At 42.6% G+C, this 26,564-nt stretch overlaps 1 protein-coding gene across 2 annotated transcripts in view; it reads left to right on the top strand.

The window, feature by feature from the left end:
• The window catches only part of PRKG2 (protein kinase cGMP-dependent 2), a 1,208,151-nt gene that overhangs the window by 558,641 nt on the left and 622,946 nt on the right, over positions 1-26,564 (top strand). For both annotated transcript variants that reach the window (XM_078677576.1, XM_078677575.1), the window contains exon 5: positions 10,198-10,261. In XM_078677576.1, coding sequence (XP_078533702.1) covers positions 10,198-10,261 — 64 coding nt within the window. The remainder of the gene's footprint in view (positions 1-10,197; positions 10,262-26,564) is intronic.

The raw sequence follows: 26,564 nt of genomic DNA on the forward strand, positions 1-26,564 counted from the left end.
TTGTCCATTTGGAGGAGTATATGGTGCTCCTGGGCCACGGTGTCCTCAACGTCGGAGATCCCTGTCTAAACATGAGTTAGGCGCGCATCGTGTGTATCCACCCGGGCCTTGACCGTGACCAGGCGGGCAGAAAGCTGGTCCAACTGGGCCGCGATGCCAGTGACCGCGGACTTCACGTCCAGCATAATTGCTTTACGGTCATCCTCCCAAGTCAAAACTGCCTCAGGCTGAGTAGTGGGCTCGCCAGTGTCCAAAGTCTCTGTCGTTTCTGCCTGCGTTGGTCGAAGGCCAGCTTCGGTTGGTTGGGATCCGCCTTCCCCATGATCAGGCCCCGCGTTCAACACGAACTCACAGGCAGTGCCGCCAGGAAACCAGAGGCGGGGAGGTGGTGGGTGAAGAGGCCGGGGCCAGTAAGGGGAGCTGTGGCCGAGTATGAGCTCAAGGAGGACAGCAGGCAGGAGGCCCAGAGGGAGCGCCGAAGCAGAGGCAGTGCCGGGCGAGTGACAGGGCCTACAAGGGAAAGCAGTGTCTGAACAGGGCCAATATTAGCAGGTGGGCCCTTTGAGGAGGGAACAAGGAGCCAGGTTTTGCAGGCTGGGTTGAGGCAGTTGCAGTAGCAGCAGGCGCCAGCAGAGTTTCCTGGGAGGAAGTCGGGCGGGGCCGGAGACACGAGGCAGTCAGAGAGAGATCCCAGACCAGCCAGCCGCAGTAGCCGATCATGCAGGGTCCCATGTCCGGCCGGGTGGCAGCGAAGTTAATCAGTGTGCCCTCTAGGTCAGCTCACCACGGTGCCCAAGTTCGGCGGTGAGGCCGCCCAGCAAGCAGAAGGCTGAGGGGGGGCGGTTCCGCCGGTGCTGACAGGATGGAGAATGTGTGGCGGAAAATGTGAGTCCCCAGGCCGGGTAGGAGAAGCATCGGTGGCGTCAGGGGAGTGATGCGCTGGGCTGCAGTGCCATGTGAGCTGGAGGCCGCAGCTTAGTCCCCGGTCCCAGCGAGAAGGAGACCAGAACAGCCGGGAGTCTGCGCCAGCAGGGACAATAGGCAGCGGTGAGACGCAGGGGCATCACGGGGCCCAGTAGGAACGAGCAGCTACAGCAGGTGCCAGGAATGGGAAATTGGTGCCCGCGTTGAGCAAAGGACCGGGCCCGGTGGTACGGCGTGCATGCCCCCTACCCTGCCGCGAGTCATCTCCACAGCGTTGCCACTTACCGGGTGCAGTAGAGCTGGGGAATAGGTTGATCCAAGTGGCAACCCGGCCCCAAGGAGTTCGCACAGGCAAGCCAGCTATTCGGCAGCGCCGTCACGGCCCGGACGAGCCGCCTTTCAGAAGGGAGGCCCAGAATCCGCATCCGGCCCTGACAGCGGATCTCCGGATGGCGTCGTCGTAGGAGGCCCGGAATAGGATCAATCAGCGCCCCAGAGTGAGGCGAGGCGAAGTGGTGTGTTGCTGAAGGGCAGCGCCGCAAATGTCCGCAGGATTCTGAACGGATTATCGGCTTGGCTGGCAAAGCCCAAGAGCCAAAGGTTCTTCTACGGGAGCACTAGGCCTCATTGAGGAAAGCAAATCTTGACACATATTTATAAACAAATTGCTGAACAGCAATCCATTGGATTTAGTGACCAAACTCATTTGTGACCAAATATTTCAGTTTTGAGTCAATCTTTGGTAAAAAGGCTCTTTTTTCACTCCTGCGTGATAGCAGCGTTCACATTGCCTGGTAGCTCACCTGCACATGAGCCTCAACTGATGTGGTGATGGGATCGATGTCCAAGCCTTCCTGCCTTGTTTCCTCAGCAATACCCAAGATTCTTCAGAGGAGCCAATTATATTCAATAATCTATCCATGGCAAAATGACAAAGCGTGATTTACCCCTTTCTTCAAGTTTTTCTTGAACTTTGAGAAAAAAAGTAACAATTTGTGGTCTATGATTGGTGTTGCTGGGACGTTCTGGGCAAAGATAGATGTGGACATTCAGATCACAACCAATTGCAAGTTTGTTTGTTTAGAGGTTTTCTCAGCCTATAAGTGACAAAATTGGCAATATGATTAGCCAGGACTCTTTCAGTATTTTTTGGGTGGTATGTTGAGGTAGTTTGAAGCGTAGGCTCAATAGCAACATCTAAAACTGAGACTTTAGAATTATTAAATGAATAATTTTGAAAATCCGAATGGTAAAATATACGCTTTTTCTCCAGGGACCAAACCACGATGAATCATCTGGGTTACCAGAGTTATCATTATCATCATCTGTATTAAATGCACTGTTGTCATCATCAATGTCATTAAGATGCACATCAGTCAAAGGCTGATCATTGTTTGCTGATTTGGGCTTCTCAGCTAGGAAGACCTGGAGGATTATAAATCTTAGTCAAATGTAATTTATCTGCACCTGTTAGAGCAAAGGCGACTTATTTTCACTTGGTACAGTCTCAGGAGCTATTTGTAGATTCTTAAGAATAGTCTCCATTTAAAATGCACAGCAGCAGCTGCTGCTCCTCATCTCTCCCCAACAACTTCTTCTGTTCTTTAATGTAAAATGTAATTTGAATAGCAAAGTATAAAGCGTTGACATAAGCTGTGAGGTGTGACGTGTCCAGCAAGGCTATATGGTCAACAGCCTATGTAAAAGTGGAAACCACAAGACCCCACGTGCAACATACTTATGGCTTGAAGAAGCTCTGACTCACTGGATATGTCACACAAGATGGGGCTACTTTTGGCAAGCAGAGAGGAAAGAAACTCACCTGTCTTATGCTGCTGGACAGGCAGTGGCCATTGTAGACATGTTCAACTCTTACAGTCTCACATGTCCTTTTTGGTAGACAGATTGTGTGTGCGATGAATCCTCTTGGTGTAGTAAGCTCATAAAATGTCCACCGAGTGGCTGCTTCTTCTGTGACTGACTCCTTTGACTAGCTCTTCTGTTTAGCAGGGAACATTTGTATTCTGTTAGTTGCTTGTATCATCTACATCCACTACTGATATTTCTCCATTATAAATTCATAATACATGCAAAAGTCACAGAATGCAAGATTGTTGTGCATTTCACAAAAAAAGCATAGTTAACGGACGTTGTGCAGTTTTTCCTGGAACATAGGATTTTAAGATCATTTCTCAACTATGATATTGCAATATCACAAATGTATCTCCTTTCATTGACATGGCAGTTGTATTCAACTTGTAACAATAACACTGTCACATAAAGGTGATGACATGTCACACATAAACACCCTGAAAACACGGGAATGTTACCCACAAGCAAAGTGAATACTTGGGAGCTATGTTAATTCCAACCGCATTAAAAAACTAAATTTAAGAGCAAAATGCCTGGAAAGCAACAGCAAAAGGTCTGTGCTTCTTCCACTGTCTCAAAAATATTTAATATTTGGCTGATAGCATGCAAAGTTCACCATTAAAGACTCAAACACAACCTCGCCTTTACTCATTAGCATAAGCATTCTCATAGTACTCTTTGTGTCGTGGGGAAACTTTTGGACGACAGAACAGTTCGAATTAGTCAACACTAGGCAATCACATGGATTAGTTTCAATATCAGAACTTGATAATAGTGCACTGTACTCTTGAGATTTGATTGAAGTATTTGCCGTAAGCAACATAAGGTGTTAAGGATTGGGAGGATTTCTTTCACATTATAATTTACATTTAAACACAGTAGCAACATTAAGGGAACTGCTGAATTTCAATGGATTGTTAAAATTAAATGGAGAATGACCTGCACAGATCTACTTACCGACAGAAGAAGGGCAGGGAGAAAATGGTCCTGGAGAGGAGCACCAGTAAAAACAAAACACAAACCACACCGATTAAAAGATAAGCATAGTGATATATGTGCACTTATTCATCATTGCACATGAATGCACATGCATCATGGTCTGGCGGACATTTGTTTTTATTAAGCATCCCAGGATAGCAGACACTGGTCTTGGAATGCTAAATTAAAAATCATAAAAAGTGTTCTGAAGTGCATTTTTACTACAAAGGAGCAGATTGTCTGCAAATTGCAGCTCCTCAGCTTTCCACAAAAAATATATTTTTAAAAAAGCGATCAAGCGGCCTCTTACGTCTTGGGTCAGTACCAGTTGCACTCCAGATTTTAGTCTTCTCCTGGGTGCTCCACACACCAGGAGCATGGCCTGGCTTCTTGTACTTGAATTGGCTCCTTGGGGAAGTGTTAACGAATATCTAAGCTGGTATTTTTATTGAACGCTCTGTGCCGGGTCTGTACACGTATAGACAGCAACTAAAATTATCATAGTCAATATATCCCCAGACATGGAACTCAAGAATGATCTGCCATTGTACAGAATAAGGCAGAGTCAAAAGTAAGTGAACTACTAAACCAGCTGTATGATTGTTCCCCTTGGTTGTCAGCGCCTGCATCAATTGTTAACATGCCTGTGCTGTTTCTCTGGGCACATTCCCTATCGACCGTCAGCACCTGGCTTTCGTTTTGTGGGGCACACTCTGCTTTCCTGTTCTTGGCTACAATCCTTTTTGTCTGCACCAGTGCCAAATCTACAAATCTTGCATGTGTTTTATGTGTTTGGATCTGTTAGTAAGACCTAGGTAGGCATAGTTAGGGAGTACATTCCACCTCTCTAATTATGATGCCTTCTAGTGTTTTCTTTATAGTGTCCCAGTATTTTGCCTGAAGTGAGCATGCACATTCCATATGGTAAAGGCCTGTGTTATAATGTACTTATTGCCATTTTCATATCTCTCCTCTTTGATTCTCTCAGCCTGCTGTGATGTCATGTAGAATGTTAGGGTCGCTTTGTATGTGGCAAGATCAGTTAGTAAGATGGGCTGAGCAGAGTGGACCTTGCTCCTGGTGGGGCTTTAACTAGGCTTTACAAGAGACTACCTGATTTACTAAGGATCTTCTTGTAACTGTATACCTGCTGACTTCTACCTGATTAAACCTACTTATACCACCTACAAGAGATGACTACCCCATTACTTCGTTTTAACACTGGCGACGATTGAAAAAGAACCTACTTGAGCTACCTTGGTTGGTCTTGACTTTTAAAACTGAAGTAAGTGAAGCTGTTTAAGTAGATGATGAAGCGTTTTTAAAGTTTTGGATTTAATGACATCAAATAAGCTGAATGGAGGAAACTAAGCACCCAATAAGCCCCACCAGTGACCCTACCAACGGTCGCCCTTTTGAATAGATTGTGCCAGTTTCTGTTTATCTGCTTGCTGCCTTTGAGAAATGACTGGAAGTTTTTACTACGTTTCCCTGCTTTGACACTGAATGACTCATCAATGGATTGACTGCTGTGACATATGCTAGATGAAAACTACACTACGACTAAGCTGTTTTCAAGTGTATGCCTCATCAGCAGCGAAGTGCCCTGTGTATTGTCAGCAGCAAAAGATACACCGATGTGTGCAGGGAAAATTTGCATCCCTAGAAGGATTTGACAATTTTTGAAAAAAAAATCGAGCCTCAAGCATGGGAAGTACTTAATTTCAGCCATTTGGTGGTGCTGTTGTACAAAGAAGTTTCACACTATATTGACGATTTTCAAAGCAATTTTAACTAAATAGAAACTGTTTTGACTTTAAAAAATTACCTTGGCAATTAGACTGGTCCTGTACTCGCACTGTGATTCTTTGAATCTGGGCTGGTGAAAGTTCGTTAGAGCAGGAGCTCTTCACGCTGGGCCTGTCTGTTTTCAATGATGACGCACTGGAATCCTGCAGTGGGATTCGGTGATGAGTCAGCGTCATAACGTCATCCGTTTACAACGCTGCGTGTGACTGCCTTTCAAGATTGCCTGCACGTAATGGTTCATCATTTTTCTTCACATCGGAGTGGCTCTGTGAAGAGAGTATCTTCACCTAACAACTCAGCTGAGCTGCATTTCAACACAGTTTTCCACCGATTTTAGATATTAGTTTCTACCCTCAATTCGTAGACTGTGTTTACCTTGCCAGCGACATATTTATCTTGGAATTACACGGATTTTTAACAACGTGTTATGTGGAGGCTATTGCAGCTAATTACAGTGAATTTGGTAAACGACTCACTTCTTACAAATATGATCGGCGGTAACTACTTTATTTAATTTAGTCTATTTTGTTATTGTTCGGGGGGGACTAAGATCGAGCTTTGGAACTTACTGTTTGTGGCGCAATTATCTACTTACCTGCTGCATTTGGATTTTGGATGAATGAACATTTGTATTAGACTTCCATGGATTTGGCTTCCTGTTTTGCTGACTGGACTATCGAGTGAGGCATCGCTCACCTTAGACTACGGTGACCACGTTTTTTGTTTTAGTTTGTTTTGTTAATAATACCTGTTTTATAATTGCATATTCACAACTTTCTATAGGGGACATGTTACTGTCATTAATATGTGTATGACTTTTGAGTGTGAATTATCTGAATAATATTGTTTTGCGGAAGACGTCGCGAATCTTCCTGTATTAACAATATTCTTTACTTGAAACAGCTCCCCGGAGTTTGAGACACTTTTATCATTGCTGGTCACTTGTATTTTTGTCTCTTGCTCTCTAGGATGGTGTTGATGAGTATGAATATTTTTCCTTGACTTTGTGTAGTGTGTCCCTTTTACGGTTGTGTGTGAGTATTAGATGTTTAGTGGTTTTCCAGGGATTTGTCATGGGCCTTGTTGATCCGTGTTTTGTTTTCCATTAAGTGCAGTTGTTCCCTTAGTTCTGTACACTGGAGTGTCTTGTCTGCACGTTGTGCTTGGTTTTTTATGAAATTATAAGTTTTGGTCAATTTCGTTCAGGATTTTTGAATTAAGAATTACCTTAGTTTTTCGAGTGTGTGACGTGGGTTAAAGCTTGCCCACAATTGTACGAGAGTGTCTTAGGCTTTAAGTTACCCTTGGTTTTTGATTAGCGTGTACATGCTGTGTGTGTTTACTTCACACATGGGTTAAGGGTTACCCTAGGTTTTTGGTTTTTCTGGATGTGCTATTTGCCTACACAGTCTGTGTGTGACGAGTACACACTTATTACCTACATTTTGGGATTTAGTGCACTTAAGGATTGTATTCCCTGTTTTGCCCCAGTTTATCCGGAATTAGTATTGTGCTGAATTTGTTTTTCGCAGTTTTTGTGAATGGCACATTAAGCTTTGGGCATAGTTTTGGATTTATTGGTTTTTAGAATGAATTATCTTACATTGTTTTTCGTTTATTTTTGATCATTTTCAGGGAAAAGGAGGTATTATATTGTGTTAATACTGTGTCTTCTTCTTTCTGTTGGGAATGCGTTTTCCATCTAGGCAATTCTTTTTGTACTAATGATCACTATCCATGGGGAGAGTTGAGTTTGTAGCATTTAGTAATGCATTTCTCTTCTTCTCCTTTTGGTTTCTTTTATTGGTTCCTTTTCTCCTTTTCCTCTTATTGCATTCATTAATACATTCTCTTTTTCTACATTTCCTTTGTATGATAAGGAGATATTTTAGTTCTATATATTAATACATTCTCTGTTTCTTTGCTTCCTTTTTTTGTTCAGTTATTAAGGAGGGGGATGTGTTATAATGTACTTATTGCCATTTTCATATCTCTCCTCTTTGATTCTCTCAGCCTGCTGTGATGTCATGTAGAATGTTAGGGTCGCTTTGTATGTGGCAAGATCAGTTAGTAAGATGGGCTGAGCAGAGTGGACCTTGCTCCTGGTGGGGCTTTAACTAGGCTTTACAAGAGACTACCTGATTTACTAAGGATCTTCTTGTAACTGTATACCTGCTGACTTCTACCTGATTAAACCTACTTATACCACCTACAAGAGATGACTACCCCATTACTTCGTTTTAACAGCCTGCCACCTTTATCCTACACCTGGGACAGCAGGCATTGTCTCCTTCATAGATTACTGAGGTTCATCTTTGAGTCAGATATGCACTATGCAATAAAATGTTTGTATTTGAGCCTCTCATTTCACAAAACCTCCAGAGTGCAGTCCTTAATATTGATTTCCAGGCTTTCTCCTCTATTTGCTTGCCTATATCATGGGACCCCATCTTTCAGAGGCATTTAAGACTTCTGATAGTACCAACCAGAATTGTTTGGTTCACTAAATTAAAGTGTTTCCTCACATGCCCACTGTTAAGTAATGTTTGTAGCACAGGGATGGTTGAGCTCTTCGAACTTTCTGCTGAACACTCCCTTTCTTGGTTAGTGAAGAAGCTTGCAATTGGAATAAAGTGGGATTGTATGGATCCTTCCTTTGTACTCATTTTGTACAAAGGGGATGTGTATTCACTTAGGTCCTAGAGCCAGTTTCAGAGATTTCATTTCAAGTATAATTTTCTGGCTTTAGGGTAGACACAGCCTTTGTGCAAGGTAATGACTTTAAGAGCAGGTATCTATGATGCTGGCTCCAAGCAAGAATACCCATGGGCGAAATGATGTGTTTAGTCTCAGTACTTGGCTGTCATCGACCTTCCTTTAGGGGGGATCCAGGACAGACAAAAGATACAGGCCCTGCCTGGAATATTCCTTACCCTTCTCAACAGGATCTACTAACAGACTCCTTATCCTTTACCATCCACAATATGGCAGTGTTTGGAAATGACTAATCAGCAATCCCCTGATAAAAAGTCATCATAGGTTTGCTAGGGGCATCCCTGTCACCATCCTCCCTTACTGAGTGTTGGGGTTTCAACCCTCTAGATTCAGGAATGGGGCCAATATACTTTCACCGTCTGGAAAAGCTGTACTCCATCTTCCATTGTGTCCCATACTAAAGCAGGTGCCTTCTAAAATGGATCCAACAGGTCACAAAACTGAGTCTCTCCACACATAGAGTCTTGCTACTATACATGTGCCACAGATCAACCGGGCATACACGTCCTCAAAAAGCACACAGAAATTCAGGGCAAGGGTATGGATGTTCCATCTCAGCTGAACTTTACATGAGTGGGTCCGATAGACCACCCTTCCCCCGGAACAGAGAATTGACAACTCAGGGGTATAAATCCCCAAAAATTGGCACTCAGCCACCAGTGATTTATGTCAACAACCCAGTCCACAGATAGTAGTCTCACATCATTAAAGTGGGCCTGTTTATTAAACTCCTCCAGGTCACAGAACAGATTCTGGACCTTAGCTTTACAGTGGACAGGGCTAGGCTAACAAAAAGTCAGGATACCAGTTTCACATTCAGTTGGGTCACTATGGGCATGATCATACACCAAGCCAGAGCACTCGACCTTACTCGCCGGAGGACTAACCACCGTCGATGCTGGGTGGATTGTTGACACTGCCTGTGGTTTCTAACATATTACGACTTGGGCATTCAAACCCATATATTTAACCTTTTGATTGACTACGCGCTGTGGGAACACACATCTGAAATGGATGACAGATAGACCTATTATCATATGTAGACCTATATTTTTGGACCCACACATATCATTACCTTCGAATAAAGCGGATATATTTACTAGACGACCATTGGACCGCTTGTCCCCAATTTGTTGAGACAAGCCTTTCCGTTATCTGCGGTGCTACACCTTTAGATCTTCAATTACCATCTCTACTTGAAGTCTCTCTCTATTAGCAGACGCCCTGAAGAAGTCCCTCTTTGGGATGAAACGCGTCGGCTGTATGGTGCTTCACACTTTTTTTGAAATAAAGAAATCAAATCGAGGAACTTCTATCTCCATAACTTATTGGAATTGTATATCAAACATTGATTTACCTCATGCTAAATGTTGTGGTGCACCTGTGCTGTTATGATTACATGATCATACACCTGTAAACCATGCAGAAGACATTCCTGTCCCAACAAAAAATCTTCTTGGTTCTATTACATGCAGGAAAAGGTAGACTGAGGGGAGGTAAAGGACCCATTGCTGATTATACATAGATAAGCAAGGATACTGAACATGACCAAAAGTATATGGAACACGTATAAGAGATAAAGAACACCGACCATCCTATCTGTCATAAACTAAAATTTACTCAGTCCTCACTGCATGGTTCTACAGAAAACAAACTTCATAATCATACTGAGTTAATATGTAAATGTGTTTCCATTGTGTTAAATTCTGAAATTCTGTTAATGATGTGCAGCCTGATAAGTAGTGTATATGCATGGTAAACAAATTATGCTTGATTACATGTATTCATAATAAATAGAAATGCAATTATAAGGAGAATATTTTTCGTTCTTTTTTGAAGTGTGCCCCTTTTGAAGGACTTGCCCGAAGATAAGCTAACAAAGATTTCTGACTGCTTGGAAGTGGTGAGTTGACTTATATCATTAAAAAGTGTGACGAGACAATATATGTTTGACATTAAGCAGCTGTAAGAAGTAATTTTTACTAAAGATTGAGGGGATTATTTTGAGTGGAACTACTGGTCTACCAGTGCAGGCGAGATGCAATTTAGAGATTCCCGCCAACATGGTAGATTATCGTTTTGCCAATGGTTAATCCACTGATGGATCAGATAGACCTTAAGCAAAACTGAATGCCGAGACGGGTGCCATCTTTGGCTTCCTGCTCTGTATTTATTTTATTTTTTTGCTTCTCAGAAACAAATCCTGACATTGAGGCTTCTGAGAAACGAAAAATAAACATCACTGATGGGGAAAGAGTTGTGTCCTTGTTTGTGGTGACATTTCTGTCTTTTATTGCAACTATGTTCAGGTTACATTGTAAATGCACATGCAGCAAGATGCAGAGAGCAGTTTCCTGTTGGGTTAATTGTCCTTCTGTGCATGAAAAAAGAATTTACATGGTATTCTAGTACTTCTCAGGTGCCCTTCTTCATGCGCGATACAGACTAGTTCTTTAGCACTGTGAGTGAATTATGACATTAATCATGTACATTAGTGATACTTAGGACTTATTATTTGTACTAAAATTGGGAAACATATATTTTGTTTCTGGGGCTCAACAAGGCTCACACTTTTAAAGCTTAGAATCGTGGCTGCAGAGAGTCCGAGTCAGAATTTCTTGTGGGGGCTTCATTCACTATTCTGGTGAAAATGTAAAGCACACTGGGGCAATAGCATCGACCTCCGAATAATACATCTTAACAGCTTTTTCAACAGATTGAAGCTTCTCCCTCAAGGAATTTTAGCAGGATGAATAACAAATGTGCATATTAAGATACTTTGGGCAAATAAAATGATAGGTTGTGACTTTATAGGTTACAGGTTGTGATAGAAAGAGAGATTATATTATGTTGGTGTATTAACGTATTGGGACCTCTAAGGGAATATTATGTACATACATTTCGGGATGGTATGCTTTGGCCTCATCATAGGATTGTGACCTGCACTCAGGTAAGTGTCCCGGGGCAACAAACCATGAGTGATACTACAACCTGTATTTATGAGCATTGCATTACTATTCACAGAAACTGACAAAGGCGCAGGGAAAAACATTTAATATGTACATTAACTGGGATTTCAGCCTGAGTAGCAAGGATCTGCTTGAATCATTTAGTCTACATTCATATTTTGTCCAGTCATAAAAGAAGATAATTGACATCTGCAATTAATTACCTCCAGAGCCTTATATGTTCAAGTTCATTGCTTCTGCATGTGCTTTAATTTAAACACATTTAAAAGGAAAGCATTACACTTCATGGAAAAACAAGCCCATACATAAACCATCAATTTGTATTAAGAAAAGAATGTGGCTTGTGAAAGTCTCTCACGAACACAAAATGCATTAAAAATCTTTCTTCGATGTGTCTTTAAGCATATCACAATTGATCCTTTTAACACTTTCACATAAAAACATGGATTTATGTTTTTCCTCTCTGAATTGGAAATGAATTTGAACAACTTCGAATACACTATATGTTTAGTCTAAACCTTCGGGCAACCCTTAGTCTAAGCTCTGGTGGAAAGAAAGTGTTATATTATCATACATAGAAATTATGCCAATTCCACAGTTGTTCAACAGCAAGAGAAAGGGACTTTACTTTTTCTGCCTTATAAATATTTTGGAAATGTTATAACAACTGCATGCTAAGAAAAGAAAATCTGTGTTTTATATGTCTGGAGTTACAGAATGGGTGCAAGTGTGTTATATTTAGCTACAGAAGGCCATTATAATAATCTTTTGCTGCCCTCTGCCTAGGAGGTTATTACCATGTTTTACAGTGAAATCCTCTGAATGGGGTTCCTCTACAGAATAGTTTGAATGGGTTCATTGTAAGCAGTGTTTCCGTTTCCAGCAGATTACTAATGTATGTAGAAATATTATGACACCTGTGGCTGATATACAGGTATTACATGAGCAAAAGTTGGTAACCAACTGCACACTAACTTTTTGAGAATACATTTTTAGTTTGTGAAATATCTTATGTTCAAATAAGTCGGTTTACAAAATCCAGAATTGCAGTGAGTCGCTGAACAATCTGTTTAATTGAAATTCATGTTACAAGTCGCAATATTGTACCCTCTGCTATTTGCCACAATCACAGGGATGGTGACCTGCAAGGGTCAGCAGACCACCATCTCTGTAATTGTTTTAAAATAAAACTTTTAAAAAATGCAACCCATTTTCATGAAAATATATGGAGCTGCATTTAAGAAATGTTTTCTTGTTAAAAAAGGATTTACTGAAAGTGGTCAGTAGTCCCATGGGCAACTATCTACTCACCTTGAAACTTTCTACATTCCCAAAGAGAAAGGGCTCTGAAAGGGATCCATTCCCCTTTGTGAATCATTTACCACCCAATTTGAAAGTTGGTAACTGATCAATGGTTTGTGAGCACTAAAATATTGGAGCTCCAGCAACTGAAAAGACTGCCTCCTCACAGCTTTCCCAGTAAACATATTCTTCTATTTACAAAAGGATGCAAAAGTGGTACTCATAAGCAATATAAATCCTTTTTCCTTAGCTGTCTTTTAACATTACTTTAATGGTATCTCTCTAACATACTGTGCCTTGACACTGTACTCCCTCAGAGTCAGGGCCCAGAGTGAAAGGCCTCCCATCACACAGTACTAGGTAGCACGAAAGACCAGTGCACTGCTCTGTCACCAGAGAGCTCAGGTCTGGTTCACAAAGTTAACTTCCACTTTTAAGTAAATTACACTTTTGAGTAAGTTTACTATTCTTTGCCTATTTACAATAAAATGTGTAGTTTACATGTCTTAATCCACTGAAAAAGGGGGTAGAGACAAATTTACAAATGCATTATGCCAAAGTAGCAATAAATCCAGCACCAAACATGGCCAACCACTGGTACTTCAACCTGTAGATATATCCTGCACACCTTCGTATTCAATGTAGATCAAATAATATGTGATTCAACTATGTAATCTGTCGGGTGCTACCTTGAGACCTGACCCGCTCCCGTCAGGAAATGTATCCACTAATAGATGTGTACAGACTCGGTCACATGCGTCAAGGTGCACTACTCATGCCCATGCAATGATTAAATCAAACAATTTCCCCAAAAAATTCATGCCGTTTTTTTTCCCAATTTCACTAGTTGCCTAATGCATCAAAAAAATACTCACAGTAATAATAACAATAGAACACAGTTCTTTTTGACACATTTCTTGTGTCTTATGTATTGTACACGTAATATAATTTGATCATAACATTATATTTTTAGTGAATTTCAACATGAAGTTTTCAATGCCGTGTTCCCAATGCATTTTGGGAATCTCTTCATCAGGAGACTCTGCAAATAACAAATGCACGTATTTAGCCATACTATAATAACAGAAAATGCAAGAACTATTCAAGCGTTTCTATCACCGGCAAGTTGGTACTATTAGTTTATGCAGGTGCTCACAAGCATATGTGTACTCTATTAAAATGTGTGGCTTGTGTGTTTAAAAGAATTCTGACACAAACATGTGCCCAACGAGTGCACCCAGCATCCCTTAAAAAGTAAAGTGTCTGAATAGACATGCAACATTGTTCGAAGTGGCACCATTACACGACTCAACACCTGCGTTCTGTTTTTAAACCCAGTATCTTGAAACAATTGACACCTACCCGGTCATCACTTGACCCAAAATATCAAATTAATAAGTATGTCAGCAAAGTAACAAGGTATCCATCAGTATCACACCTCTGTCGCACATGCTTTCTGTGCCCAAAAAGGACTTGAAAACCCCTATTCCATCAACAATCCACACGCTCGCGTTGCAGATGAATCAAAAGTATTGAGTGACTCTGTATGCTAAACAAAGTGACACAATGCCCAAATTATTAAAAAGCGACAAACGAAGCAGAACGGTAATCTATTTCTATTGTGTCAAAGCTCACACATACTTCCACAATTCACTCTGACTGCATATCCTGCGTTCGTCTACTGGCTGTTTGAAAGGTCCCCTCCGTTAGGGTCTTATTTAAATGAAGCGTACAAACGCTATGGTAACGGCATGATGCCCGAACGAGGGACAGGAGGGATTCCTGGACAAAGCACTGGCAGAGTGTTGGTCACGGAGGAACGTAACATATTACTGGGGGGAGACCTCAACCTAGTATTTGACAATAATGCAGACAGGTCAGTCCAACGACACAGTCAAGCAGGAGCATTATCCAAGGAGGGACACACTAGGCTAAAGGAACTAAGACTAGTCGATCTCTGGAGGGCATCTCCTGCCCAGACACGGGAATATTCCTATTATTCTAATGCCCACAAAACATATGCCAGGCTAGACTACTTTCTAGGCACCAGAGACATACATGCCCTGGCAGCAGACACGGAGATACCCAAAGCTTCACTCTGGGATCACGTGATCACGCCTGCCCTTGCAGGCAGTGGCGTCTAAGAGACACACTCCTACAACTCAAAGAGGTAGTGGAGCAAATTAAGCGCATACTGGGGGATTGCTTTGCACATGATGATACTCCAGAGATTGACACATCCTTCTTGTGGGAAGCACTTAAAACAGTGGAATGGGGCAAATTCACAGCGATATCTGCTGCAGACAACAGACTTTGGAGGGAGAGCGCCTCTCACTACAGACCCCGAAAATAAAGCGCCTACACCAGAGGTTCGGAGCCCCCAGGGTATAGCGCCAACTCTGGACACTACATTCACAACTGGCTGCACTTGATTTAGACAGGGCTGAGTATGCAGCCCTCCAGTTACGCCATTTCTTCTATATGGAGGGGGGGACAAATGTGGTCGACGCCTAGCACATAAGCTTCCCGAGACCCGACAGCACTAAGGCATCCAACCAATAAATGACTGTGAGCGACACCCAGTGACGTACGATGCTGCGATAGCTGAGACATTCCAAGAATTCTACGAACATCTCTACTCTGGGCAAACACTGGATAACACAGAGGGCACTAGATACCTCTAAGACGTGCAAACATCTACACTGATCCCGGGCCAAACCGCAATACTGGAGGGTGAGATTCAAATCGAGAAAGTGATTTCTGTAATCTCTCGGCTAAAACTGGCCAAATCCCCAGGCCCAGATGGCTTTACAGCGACTTTTTATAAAACCTTTTGTTCAGAGGTGGCACCTCTACTGACTAGACTTTTCAATACCTTTTCTAGACCGGGCGCGATTCCAGCTACGATTGTTGGAGGTCGCTATAATAGTTATCCCCAAACCTGGGAAGGACAAAACACAATGCAGCTCATACCGGCCCATCTTGTTGCTTAATTTAGATTTAAAGCTACTGAAAGGAATACTGGCCCACAGACTGAGCAGGTACATGCCAGCCTTGGTTAACCCCGACCAGGCTGGCTTCATCCCGCAGAGACAGAAAAGCGACAACACCAAAAGGGTCCTACACATATTGGATAAGGCTTCCAGATTCCCAAGCAACTATATGATGATGACCATAGATGCTGAAAAAGCCTTTTACAGGGTACATTGGCCTTACCTTGAACAAGTCCTGTCCCACTGATCCTTGAAGTCCCATTTGGGAGGGATGAACACATCATAATATACAAGTACAAAAACATTTACATAAGCCTCTACGCAGATGACATCCTAGTGACCCTCAATGATCCTGACACATCTTTAGGGGCCTTTTCTTGCAGAATTGGATTACTTTGGCATGGCTCCAGATTCAAAGTGAACGTAGGGAAATCTGTAGCATTCAATCTCTCCCTCCTGCCACAAACGGTGGAACAACTTAAGAAACAGCTCCCATTCCAATGGTCCCACAACACTATTCCCTATCTGGGAGTCCAAATAGCACCAACCACACAAGCTACTGTCACCACCAATTATACTAATTTATTTAGACAAATTTGCATTGACATACATAGATGGAAATACCACCAGATTTCATGGCTGGGCAGGGTAACAGCCACCAAGATGATGGTCCTCCCCAAAATGTTATACTTGTTTCAAATGCTCAGTATACAGCCCCCCTCAGGAATGATTCATAAACTACAAGGGAGATCATGGTTTTCATATGGCAGGGCCGTAAGACTAGGATGAAAAAGAACCTCAGCTTTCTGCTTCCTAGCGAGGGTGGGCTGGGAATTCCTAACCTCCAACTGTACTATCAAGTGGCGCAATTAAGATACTTAGTGGAATAGAGCTGCCCCGAATCAAAAAAGCACTAGTTATTCCAGGATAGGGCATTAGCAGGAACGTCACCAATGAAAATCTCTTTTTTAAAGAAGACACACCGACCGCGAAGCCCTTATATGTCCTCCATTACGCAGACGACAATGGTGACATGGGACGAGACTAGTGTTAAACACAATCTAACGACGTTTCTTTATATGACCTCAATATTTGACAACCCAGATTTTGAACAGGGAGTGGACTAGACTTAGTTCATACTTTGGTGCTGTATTGAGTGCAGCGCCATGGGTTACATCTTTGATGTTGGAGGAGTACTTTCATTCCAACAGATTATGGCATCCTAGAGACAGAGCGCCTGCGATATCTACAGCTCAGTCATTGGGTAACACAGCCATAAAACAAAGCTGCAGCACAACGTCATCTCACTCACTATGAGAGATGGCTTCTGTCCAAGTCCGTGAACAAGAAGCTGATTTTTGAATTATGCTTGATGCTGAATGTGCAGAACACACACAATGCAGGGCGAGGCAGATGGGAAAAAGACATAGGGAGAACCCTAAGCAACATGGAGTGGGAGGGAATCTGCCATAGGGCATGACACATGGCTAGTTGCATAGCCTTAACCGACACGCTCATAAAGGTGGCAACTTACTGGTACTAGAAAGACGGTCACCCAAGCCCTCATCACCAGCTGACTGGACAACGGGAACGCCCTCTACGCTGGAACCACAGCCAAACTACAGAAAAGACTCCCGCGCATACAGAACGCCTCTGCACGACTCATCCTGGACATCCCCCGCCACAGCCACATCTCTGCCCACCTGAGAAACCTGCACTGGCTCCCTGTCAGAAAGAGGATCACGTTCAGGCTCCTCACCCACACACACAAGGCTCTCCACGACATGGGCCCCAAATACCTCAACAACCGCCTCACGTTCTACACACCCACCCGCCAGCTCTGCTCCGCCAACCTCGCCCTCGCCACCGTCCCACGGATTCGCAGAACCACCACCGGAGGAAGATCCTTCTTCTACCTGGCTGCCAAGACATGGAACTCCTTCCCCACCCACCTACGGCTGACCCAGGACCATCTCTCCTTCAGGAAGCAACTCAAGACCTGGCTCTTCGACCAGTAGGCAGCACGCCCCCCCCCCCATCCTCCAAGCGCCTTGAGACCCTTGCGGGTAAGTAGCGCGCTTTACAAATGTGCTTGATTGATTGACTGCACACCAGCAAAAGTGCATAAGATCAATCCTTCAGTGAGCGCAGAATGTTGGAGAAATGCAGCATGCAAGGCACACTGGTACATTTACTGTGGGAATGTCCCCTGTTACAACACTACTGGACCAAGGTATTGAACGAAATTGATATGCACCTAGCTACCCAACAACAAAGATTCCCCGCACACATTCTGCTAGGGGTACCTGACCCACTGGCTTATCCCTTGAAATCTAGGAGAGTCTGCTTGATCTGAATGGCCCTGGGACCAGCCATGCAGAACATTCTGACACATTGGGGTACTCCTCAAACTCCCACACATACAGGTTGGCTAACCCAACTATGGCACATCCTGGGAATGGAAAATATAACTCTTATGCTCGCTGGAAAAGGCGTGGCCTTCGTAGAGTTATGGCTACCTTTCCTGACCCTACTATCGCAAGAGTTCTGTGAACTCACGTGCCCCAGATACTTACCCGAGTCTGCTGCACCAACATCCCCAAGCTAGTAACAATATATTCCTACATTAACAAGTACTCCAAAGCTAGTGCATTGGTGAATGGTGGGTGGGAGGGGTAAGATTCTGGCTTGTAAGATGTTAAATCCGGGCTCTGTGTAGCCCAGAATTGTGCCAGGTCTACTGTTTGCATTAGTAGTATAGATGGTCGCCATGTGTGTATAAAAGGATATTTATGAAAAGCGTAATGAATTGCTTTTATTCAACAGCATGAGACATGATAGGACCACTAGACCCCAATTTATGAAAACAGCGTACTGAATCAACACATGGTGGAGAATGTATTTTTGCATCTGCCAATCAAATCATATAATGAACAAAGGTACTACTCCTTTAGTGCTAGACAGGATTTCAAATGCTCGCAGGTCACGATGTAGTCACTAAACGTGGCAACAGAGTATAGAAAAAATCATTTATTAGTGCAGCTGTGTGGCAGGAATCAGCACATGTGGGCACTCTCTCCTGTTAAACTGACGAGCAGTGGTACCGTTACTTCTTTACCTGGTTCTAGATTATACATGTTGGAGGCCTTTTAATGCCGATAACCAAACTTGCCCACCTGACGCGGCCGGTTGTAGGCTGATTCCTGTGTACCTCCTCCCCGCCTATAATGCCTCATGAACTGTCAATTTGCATTACCGGCCACCTGGGTTGTAGGCATCATGCCGTGTTTCAAAAGTCTTGGCATCAATAAAGGATTTTGAAACTTACAAAAAAAACATTTCAAATGCTACACAGTCAAACTTGCTATATACATAAATTCAAGTTACAGGAAGCAAGCCACCTCAATGTTATCATTAAGACCAAATGGTATTGAGGTGTTCAAATGTGTTGTCCAAGATATTTCCCTATGCGCTAACTGTTGACCACTTGTACTGCAACCCTATACCATAGCAAATAATGGAGGTAGGGACTTTAAATAGAACCCTATAGGAAATAATGTTAAATTGAAATACATAATTTTAAAATAGTGAACCTTGTAAATAATTATAATGTGGTGCTAAAAAACACAAAATAGTATATATCTATTATTTAATTTTCAAACAGTTCAAAACCATTTCTATCATTTAAAAATTAATGTAGCATTTTTTCAATATAATTCATTACTTATAATTAATCCTATACATCACTTAATATAGTATAATAAAAACATATTTTTCTTTTTGACTAACTTAATATTTAATTTAGACTTCTGAAAAATAATTTTAATTGATTTCATTTAAAATATGTAAACAGTTAAAGAATGCATTAAAAATAAAGGTGGATTGGGATGTAGTGTTGTTTCTTCTGTTGTACAATTACAATAAATATATATTACATTAGTTTGCAATGATATTTAAAACAAAAAAAAATTTGTATTTTTTTCGAGTTAGATAATTATTCTTATTTTACCATATGGAGATCTCCACCCCCGACTGGGAGTCTTCCTCTGGTAAAGTATAGAGACTTTATGAATAGCCAAAGTAGTAACATTTACTAAAATGTGTAAATTACTCAAAAGTTACCTTCATGAATCGGATCCGATTGACATGGGTAACTTACACTATTTAGCAATTTACTGGCCGGTTTGGAGCAAGTTTACTACTTTTGTCTTTTCACAAAATCTGAGTGTAAGTTACTACTAAAAAAAAAAAGGATTAAGTCATGCACAACACTTGGCCAACCAGTGGTACTGCAAGATCATCCCATAAAAATAATGAGATAGAGGATTAAAATAAAACCCCATAGAAAATAACATTGATTTACATTAAATTATGAATAATAGTTCAAAATATAAATAAATATAATGTGATGGTAAAAATATACATAAATATAAAATAGAATATATGTATTACCTAGTTATAAAATATTTTAACATTCCCTTTTGAATAAAAAACTAAGGGCCTAATTACGATGTCGGCCAGTAAACCTTCGACCGCTCTTCGGAGGCTTACCGACTGTCATGGTAGGTTTACATTCCCTCCCCCGAATTACAATGTCGGCGGTCATAGTGTAAACCAGCCGGTTAATCTGACCCGGTTCTGAGGGGCTCAAGGAACCCGTCGGCCAGTTGAAAACTGCCCATAATCCCTTAAGGACGGCGTTTCTGCTGTCAGGATTAGGATGGCTTGTGACAGCCTTTCCATGTGGCCCTCCCCGACATGGAATGGCTGTTGGAAACCGACTTTGGGGGCTCCTAGCAGGACCCCATCCCTCTGTGACCTACGGTTGTGGCCCTGGTGCCCCCTTCACATCCCTGCACCGTGGGCAGGGATGTGCAAAAAATTTAATTTTACAATAGGATCTTGTTCTGTAGCCAGTTTCAGACCCCCACACATGCTACCACGGTAACATGGAAGATTGCGATAGCACATCCTAAGTGCAGTGTCGGGACCACATACCGGAGGTTGGTCGGTTCCACATCCGCTGCGATGTCGGTCGGAGACAACTCGGACCAACATCTTAATGAGGCCATTAATGTAACAATTATGTTAATTAACTTAAAACTAAATTAATTTTAATAAATTCTATCACTTTTATTAACTATTAATGCACAATAAAAAATTATCTCTGTCTTTAGGTGGGAATTTATTTGATTAATTTAAAAATAAGAACATTAGTTTTGGGGGATATATTTTTATTATTTTCATTTCGACAAATACCACAACAAAAACACTACAGTGACTACAACCTCCCACCACCCCTTCTCCCCCTGGTTGGACCACCTGCCAGCAAAGGAGCTATGTTGTTAGCTACAGTTCACCCTCCATGAATCTTGTCCAATGACCCGAGTCTATGTTGAAAGTCCATGATGGATGTATTCTGCCCCACCCAAGTCGTGTAGAAGGGATAGATGCTATGTCCCCCTCTCTCAACCCCCGTTCATGTCCCATCCACTCCATAGCCTATCAAACTTCCTCAAACATCCTCTTCCCTTGTAGACATCCTTTTCTATTATTCTACAGAATTCCATTCCTAGCTCTCAGTTTTGATATGTAGGGAGAAGTCCCTTTGCCCCCATCTCTAATGCACTGTCCAGCTTAGCCACAATGCAACCCAAGTCTACTAACAGTTTCTGGTATTGGGAATGGTTTGCTGTGTCTAACACCCCCAGAAGTGCCAACCTGAGTTACAGTACCAATGGTAACCCAGTTGATTTGCGCCAAAGCGTTCCCAACTGCTTCCCAGAATGTCCGACTAGGGGGGCAGCTCCATAGTGAGTGTATAAAAGTATTTTTCAGTTCACAATCTCCAAGGCAATCTGTGTCACCAGTCCTACCAATCTTGTAGAGCAGGGGACACTTGTAGTATGTCCTATAGAGCACTTTAAACTGAATCAGTCTGATGCTTGGCTTTATTGTCACCATCTCAAAGAACACTAAGCCTTTCCTCAAACAATCCTTATCCAGTTCCCCTGCGTCCTGTTCCCACTTTCCCTGTAGTGTCAGCTGAGGAGCCTGTGTGGTTCTCATCACTGTAAACATAAGGAGATAATGGACGGAGCGCTGAAATTTTTCAGACACTCACCCCCAGTCACAGATTTGGGTTGAATCCATCATCGTTCTTTAGCTCACTTCGCCGCCCCAGTTCAGACACAGCTATATGCAAATCAGTCTTGACCCTGTGCCTCATGGGACCAGTCCACTCCGAACTGCCAAGCCAGGCCTTCTCTGGACCAGAAACAAGCATCCTGGGACAGGTTTCAGGATAACAGCCCTAATCAGCCAGGCTAGCTTGAATCCAGTGGCAAAGTGAGATGAGGGTCCCTTGCTCACTTTGCCAGTGGATTCAAGCTAACCTGGCTGTTGAGGGCTGTTATTACAGGATTCACTAGGAGTGGTACACATGGGGCAGGACCCCGTGGAGTCCTGATGAAGAGCTATTAGGGGAACAGCTCGAAACATGTTGACAAAAACACATTACTGAGACAACCAGACTCGGTAAGGTCAGGTTTCTTCTCAGTAAACAACCCCTGATTTTCAACAATACCAACGAGGGGTGGGAAGAAAGGAGTGGCCAACTAATTAGGTGTTTTTAGATTTTCTTTCCCTTTCCACTCCACATCACTGCACTACACATAGTCTACAATAAAAAGTACTCCTACGTAATTCGCAAGTCGCAGCACGCCTCAATCCGTAGAGTCTTGAGAAGAACCCCAATGATGAAGCATGCCACCTAGGGGCAAACCTGGTGGGTGAGGGGTCTCTAGAAAAAAAGTCTTTTTTCTAGACAAGGGAGTACAACAAATTCTTGCTGTATCCTATCTAATTCCCTAAGGGCCCTGTTTTTTTTATATACTCGATTTTTGTCTAACTATGTAAATTAAATATGCCAATTGGGTATGAGCCAATATTACAAAGTTTAGAGAAGAGATCAAATGCACATTAGCACTGATCAGCAATGGTAAGCTACTTAGAGTCCTAAGGTCAACAAAAACGAGGTCAGAAAAAGTCGAGGAAGCAGGCAAAAAGTTTGGGGGTGACCCTACAGAGAGGACCATTTTCCAATAACCCCCAACTTCTCATTTGTTTCTGTAAGATGCGCCCACTATCTATTTTCAAACTGAGTACATTAAAGAAGCATTCCCAGAAAAACTTAGCACCTTTTTACAACCTGGTTGGACTTATCCGGAGATGCCTGAGAAATATCATTACCACAAGGTCAGCGTTTTTACCCAGCGTATTTCAGCGTATTTACCTTCGGTAATTTAACCTCCTAATGTCAAGTTTTGTAGGATGGAATACCGAATAATATATAGGTCCAGTTTTCCCTATTTCTGACCCCCCCCCCCCCACTGTGAAAATTTCTCCAGTTAATATGGTGAAAGGTTGGTTTGAGGAAAACCACAAATGACGGTGTCATTTGCTTACTACACCACAATGCATAAATCCCATTATTTACCAGGCCGTCTTCGGCCAGTACATTTAAGCAGGTTTGACCTGCATAAACGTCTCAGTGAAAAATTCGACTACTGTAAAAACATGACAGTCATAATTTCAAAACCAATGCGAATTGTGATTTGGCTCATAATCAAGAATTCTGATTACGGAATTGCGTCCAATCATCATTTGAGCTCGAGCCCAGAATTAACGTGGGACTCAGAATGACTCTAAAAAGCTACACAAACAGTAATGACCAATTGCTTGCAGGCATAAAGGCATGTTTAGAGGCCATTGGATTTCTCGGCTAAGTGTGGTTCTAAAGGCATTGCTAATTACCAAGAGTGCACCTCTCCTGCAAGTTCCAATCTTACTCGTTAGGAAATGTGAAATTTGTAAACTTCCCACTACATATGGAGTCAGAGTAGAGAAGCGCCATGAGACCAATAAGCAATTCATTGATGAAGATGAAGAGTTTGGATTGGCAAAATCCACAAGCAAAAATATTCAAGCGCTCAGTTTGGGGGTAATTTAGAAGAGTGCAATAATATTTTTTTTGTTTGTTGCAGTTTTATATAGCGCTAACTCGACCCGAAGGTATTGAAGCGATTTACATGAGCACCAGTTACATTTCATACGGACACATTCATTTTTGGTGGGCACGGGGAGATTAAGTTAATTGTCCAGCATCACAGAATATTGAGCCAATGCCCAGATTTGATCCCTGGTTTTCCAGCTCCAAACTCGGCAGCTCTGGCTGTTAGGCCACAACCTCTCCCCTAAAATATCTAGTTATTAAACAGCTCCACACCATTGAAAACAACAGTGGGAAATACCAAGCTACCAGGCCACTTAACAAACTTTCTGTGGCGTGCCACAAAACTGGTTTACCACATTGTCTCTAGTCTGAGGCCATTATATACAGTTTCTCTAACTTTAAAGGTTGCCGTGGCTGCGAGATATAATTCTTCTTAAATACCAATCGTTTAGTGAGAGTGTGTTCACAAGGCGTAATCCTCCTCAGAGACGTATCTAAGAATCGCTCACGATGACCCGAGTGAACGTGCAGTACCAATGCAGCACTTTCCATATCATGGAACCCTTCGTGTGTCCTACCGTCTGTGCCTTAATGGTATGTTCCTTGTCAGAGTTCCCAGGGAGTTCACTGACGAAGTAATTTAGAGTGTTGCAAATTCTCTCTTCTTGACTCTTCTCCTCTGGGGAGGGTTACCAATGTAACGAAACACCGCAGCAGATGTTACAAATTAATAATTCATAGCAGTTTCTGATGTATTTGCTGGAGAGCACAGATTTAAAAGAAACCCTGTTTCTAAAATCTTCATGGTTCAGATTTATGTCAATTCTGACCAGAGAAATGACAACAGAGCAATATGCTGTGTGCGAATAACTGCTAAGAGTGGGGAGGAATACCGAAGCTAAAAACATTTGTTCAGGGATCTGCAGGAAGTCTCGGGCGAACTCAAACCTTCTTGAATTTCAGACGTCTACAAATTTTGGCAGCTAATGGAAACTTTAGCAACAATCATTTTTGTTATTTTGGTGTCTGGGAAGGAAGAGCAAAATATGTTTTCTTATTTTGTCACTATAGGGTCCAATAAAACACGATATTATCTATACTACTATTATAAAGAGAGAACAGAAACCTTTTGGTAAGGTAAACTCGGGAACCACAGCGCCAATCCACACACCCAATACATTGTTGTAATCCTCAGGGTGTGTAGATGGATATAGGCTGCATAAAATAAAAATAAAACGTAAATTAAAAATTTAAACTTTGAAAACAAAGTAGTCCCCTAAAAGTAGCGCCGGCCGTGACATAGCGCTGGCCGCGACCTAGCGATGTCCGCAACGTGCGTGATGACGACAGGCGGGGAGGAGCGGTGACGAGCAGCGAGGAGTGGCGGTGAAGTCCGGAGCGCGGGGAAGAGCGGCGGCTCAGGTAAGGCAAAGGCGAGGCGGGTGGCGGGAGGGAGGCGGGAGGCGGTCTGGGCAATGTCGGGGCAGGCGGGGGCCGAGGCGGGAGTGCACCCAAGCCTGAAATGTTGCCCCCAGCCCCCTTCTGCCCCGGGCAACGCTGCCGCAATCCGGAAATTCTGCCCCAGGCAACGCTGGGGCGGGCTGCTAGTGTTATAATATAGGGATTTGTACAGCTCTTCTTTTGCCATTAGTGTGGCCTCGCAGTGCTATCGATTTTTGGCAGACTGGAATCTGATTTCTGATACTTTGAGTTAGGCAATCAACAGTGTTGGTGTGGATATATTCAAGCTGGGAAATGTTATGTGCATTGTACAGCTTAAAGTATGTGACTAAGTTATTTGAGAGTAAAATGTTTTGTCAGGGTCCATAGAATCTTTTTAACTAGACGTTGCGGTGTTGAGTGGGTGCTGTTTTGGTGTGCTGTGTGCTGTAGTGGCTTGGTATATTGTTTGTGGGGAGTGAGATACTGCCTCGGCTCCATGAAGCCCACCTCTCATGGGCCTCTGAATTGTAATGGATGTTTGAGCAGTGTCCTGCCTGATGTGTTCTTTTGGATGTTGTGAGTTGGCCCTTAGTGTAAAATTGTGTCCAAGCAATGTCCAAACTAGGGTTGTGAAAAGGTTTCATTATGCACCCATAGTCTTGAGGAGTTCCTGGTTACTGGCCGACCCATAGCTAGCTGAGTCTGACGCTTCTCCTATTTTTATCCACTTGGGTCATTTTCTCTTTTGAGTGTTAATTTTTGTGGGTAACGTGTGAGCATTTTGTATGTGAGAGCATACCTTTCTTTCCTTTGTCTTGCATCACTCCACCCCAAGCAACAACACCCAAACAGTCAGCACAACACATGAGACAGTCTTTGCACATCCCTTAAATAAAGCTTGGATATTCCATACAGATGGGTATTAATGAGTTACAAAACAAACAACGGAGCATACTGGACTGCGCTGCACATGATTGTTGTGCATTGCAGTTGTGACTAATACTGGCGTGTCGGTATGAGAAGGTGCAGAACTATTATCTTACAAACTTTGGGTATTTATTGCAAAAGCTGTGAAAAGGTACGTATGGTAATGAAGTTCCACTTGAATTGGGCTGTCACATGAAAATTATGATTTTCCATAGCTTTTTGTCTGCATATGTAATTTATATTGAGTAACTTGTAGTTAAACATTGCATTCAAGTAGAAGATGCTCAGTGAGCACAGGTCAGATACAAGTGGATTTGTCCTGGTGAAAGCGTAGAAGTCAAAATGTTTGAAAACGTTCTAAGTCCCACTCCAGAAGAAAAACATTGACATTTCTTCTAACTTTATCAGTTTTTGAGAAGAAAATTCCTCCTTGCACAGTTGCTCGATACTTGAAGCGGGTTGGTCCAGCTGGAGCCCTGGTGCTCTGGAGATTTCTATAAGAAACTCTCCAAAGTCCCAACACAGAATGGGACTTAGTTGCTTTTTTGGAGGTGATGA

The sequence above is a fragment of the Lissotriton helveticus genome, chromosome 2_1 (assembly GCF_964261635.1).
Source record: "Lissotriton helveticus chromosome 2_1, aLisHel1.1, whole genome shotgun sequence".
Taxonomy (NCBI): Eukaryota; Metazoa; Chordata; class Amphibia; order Caudata; family Salamandridae; genus Lissotriton; species Lissotriton helveticus.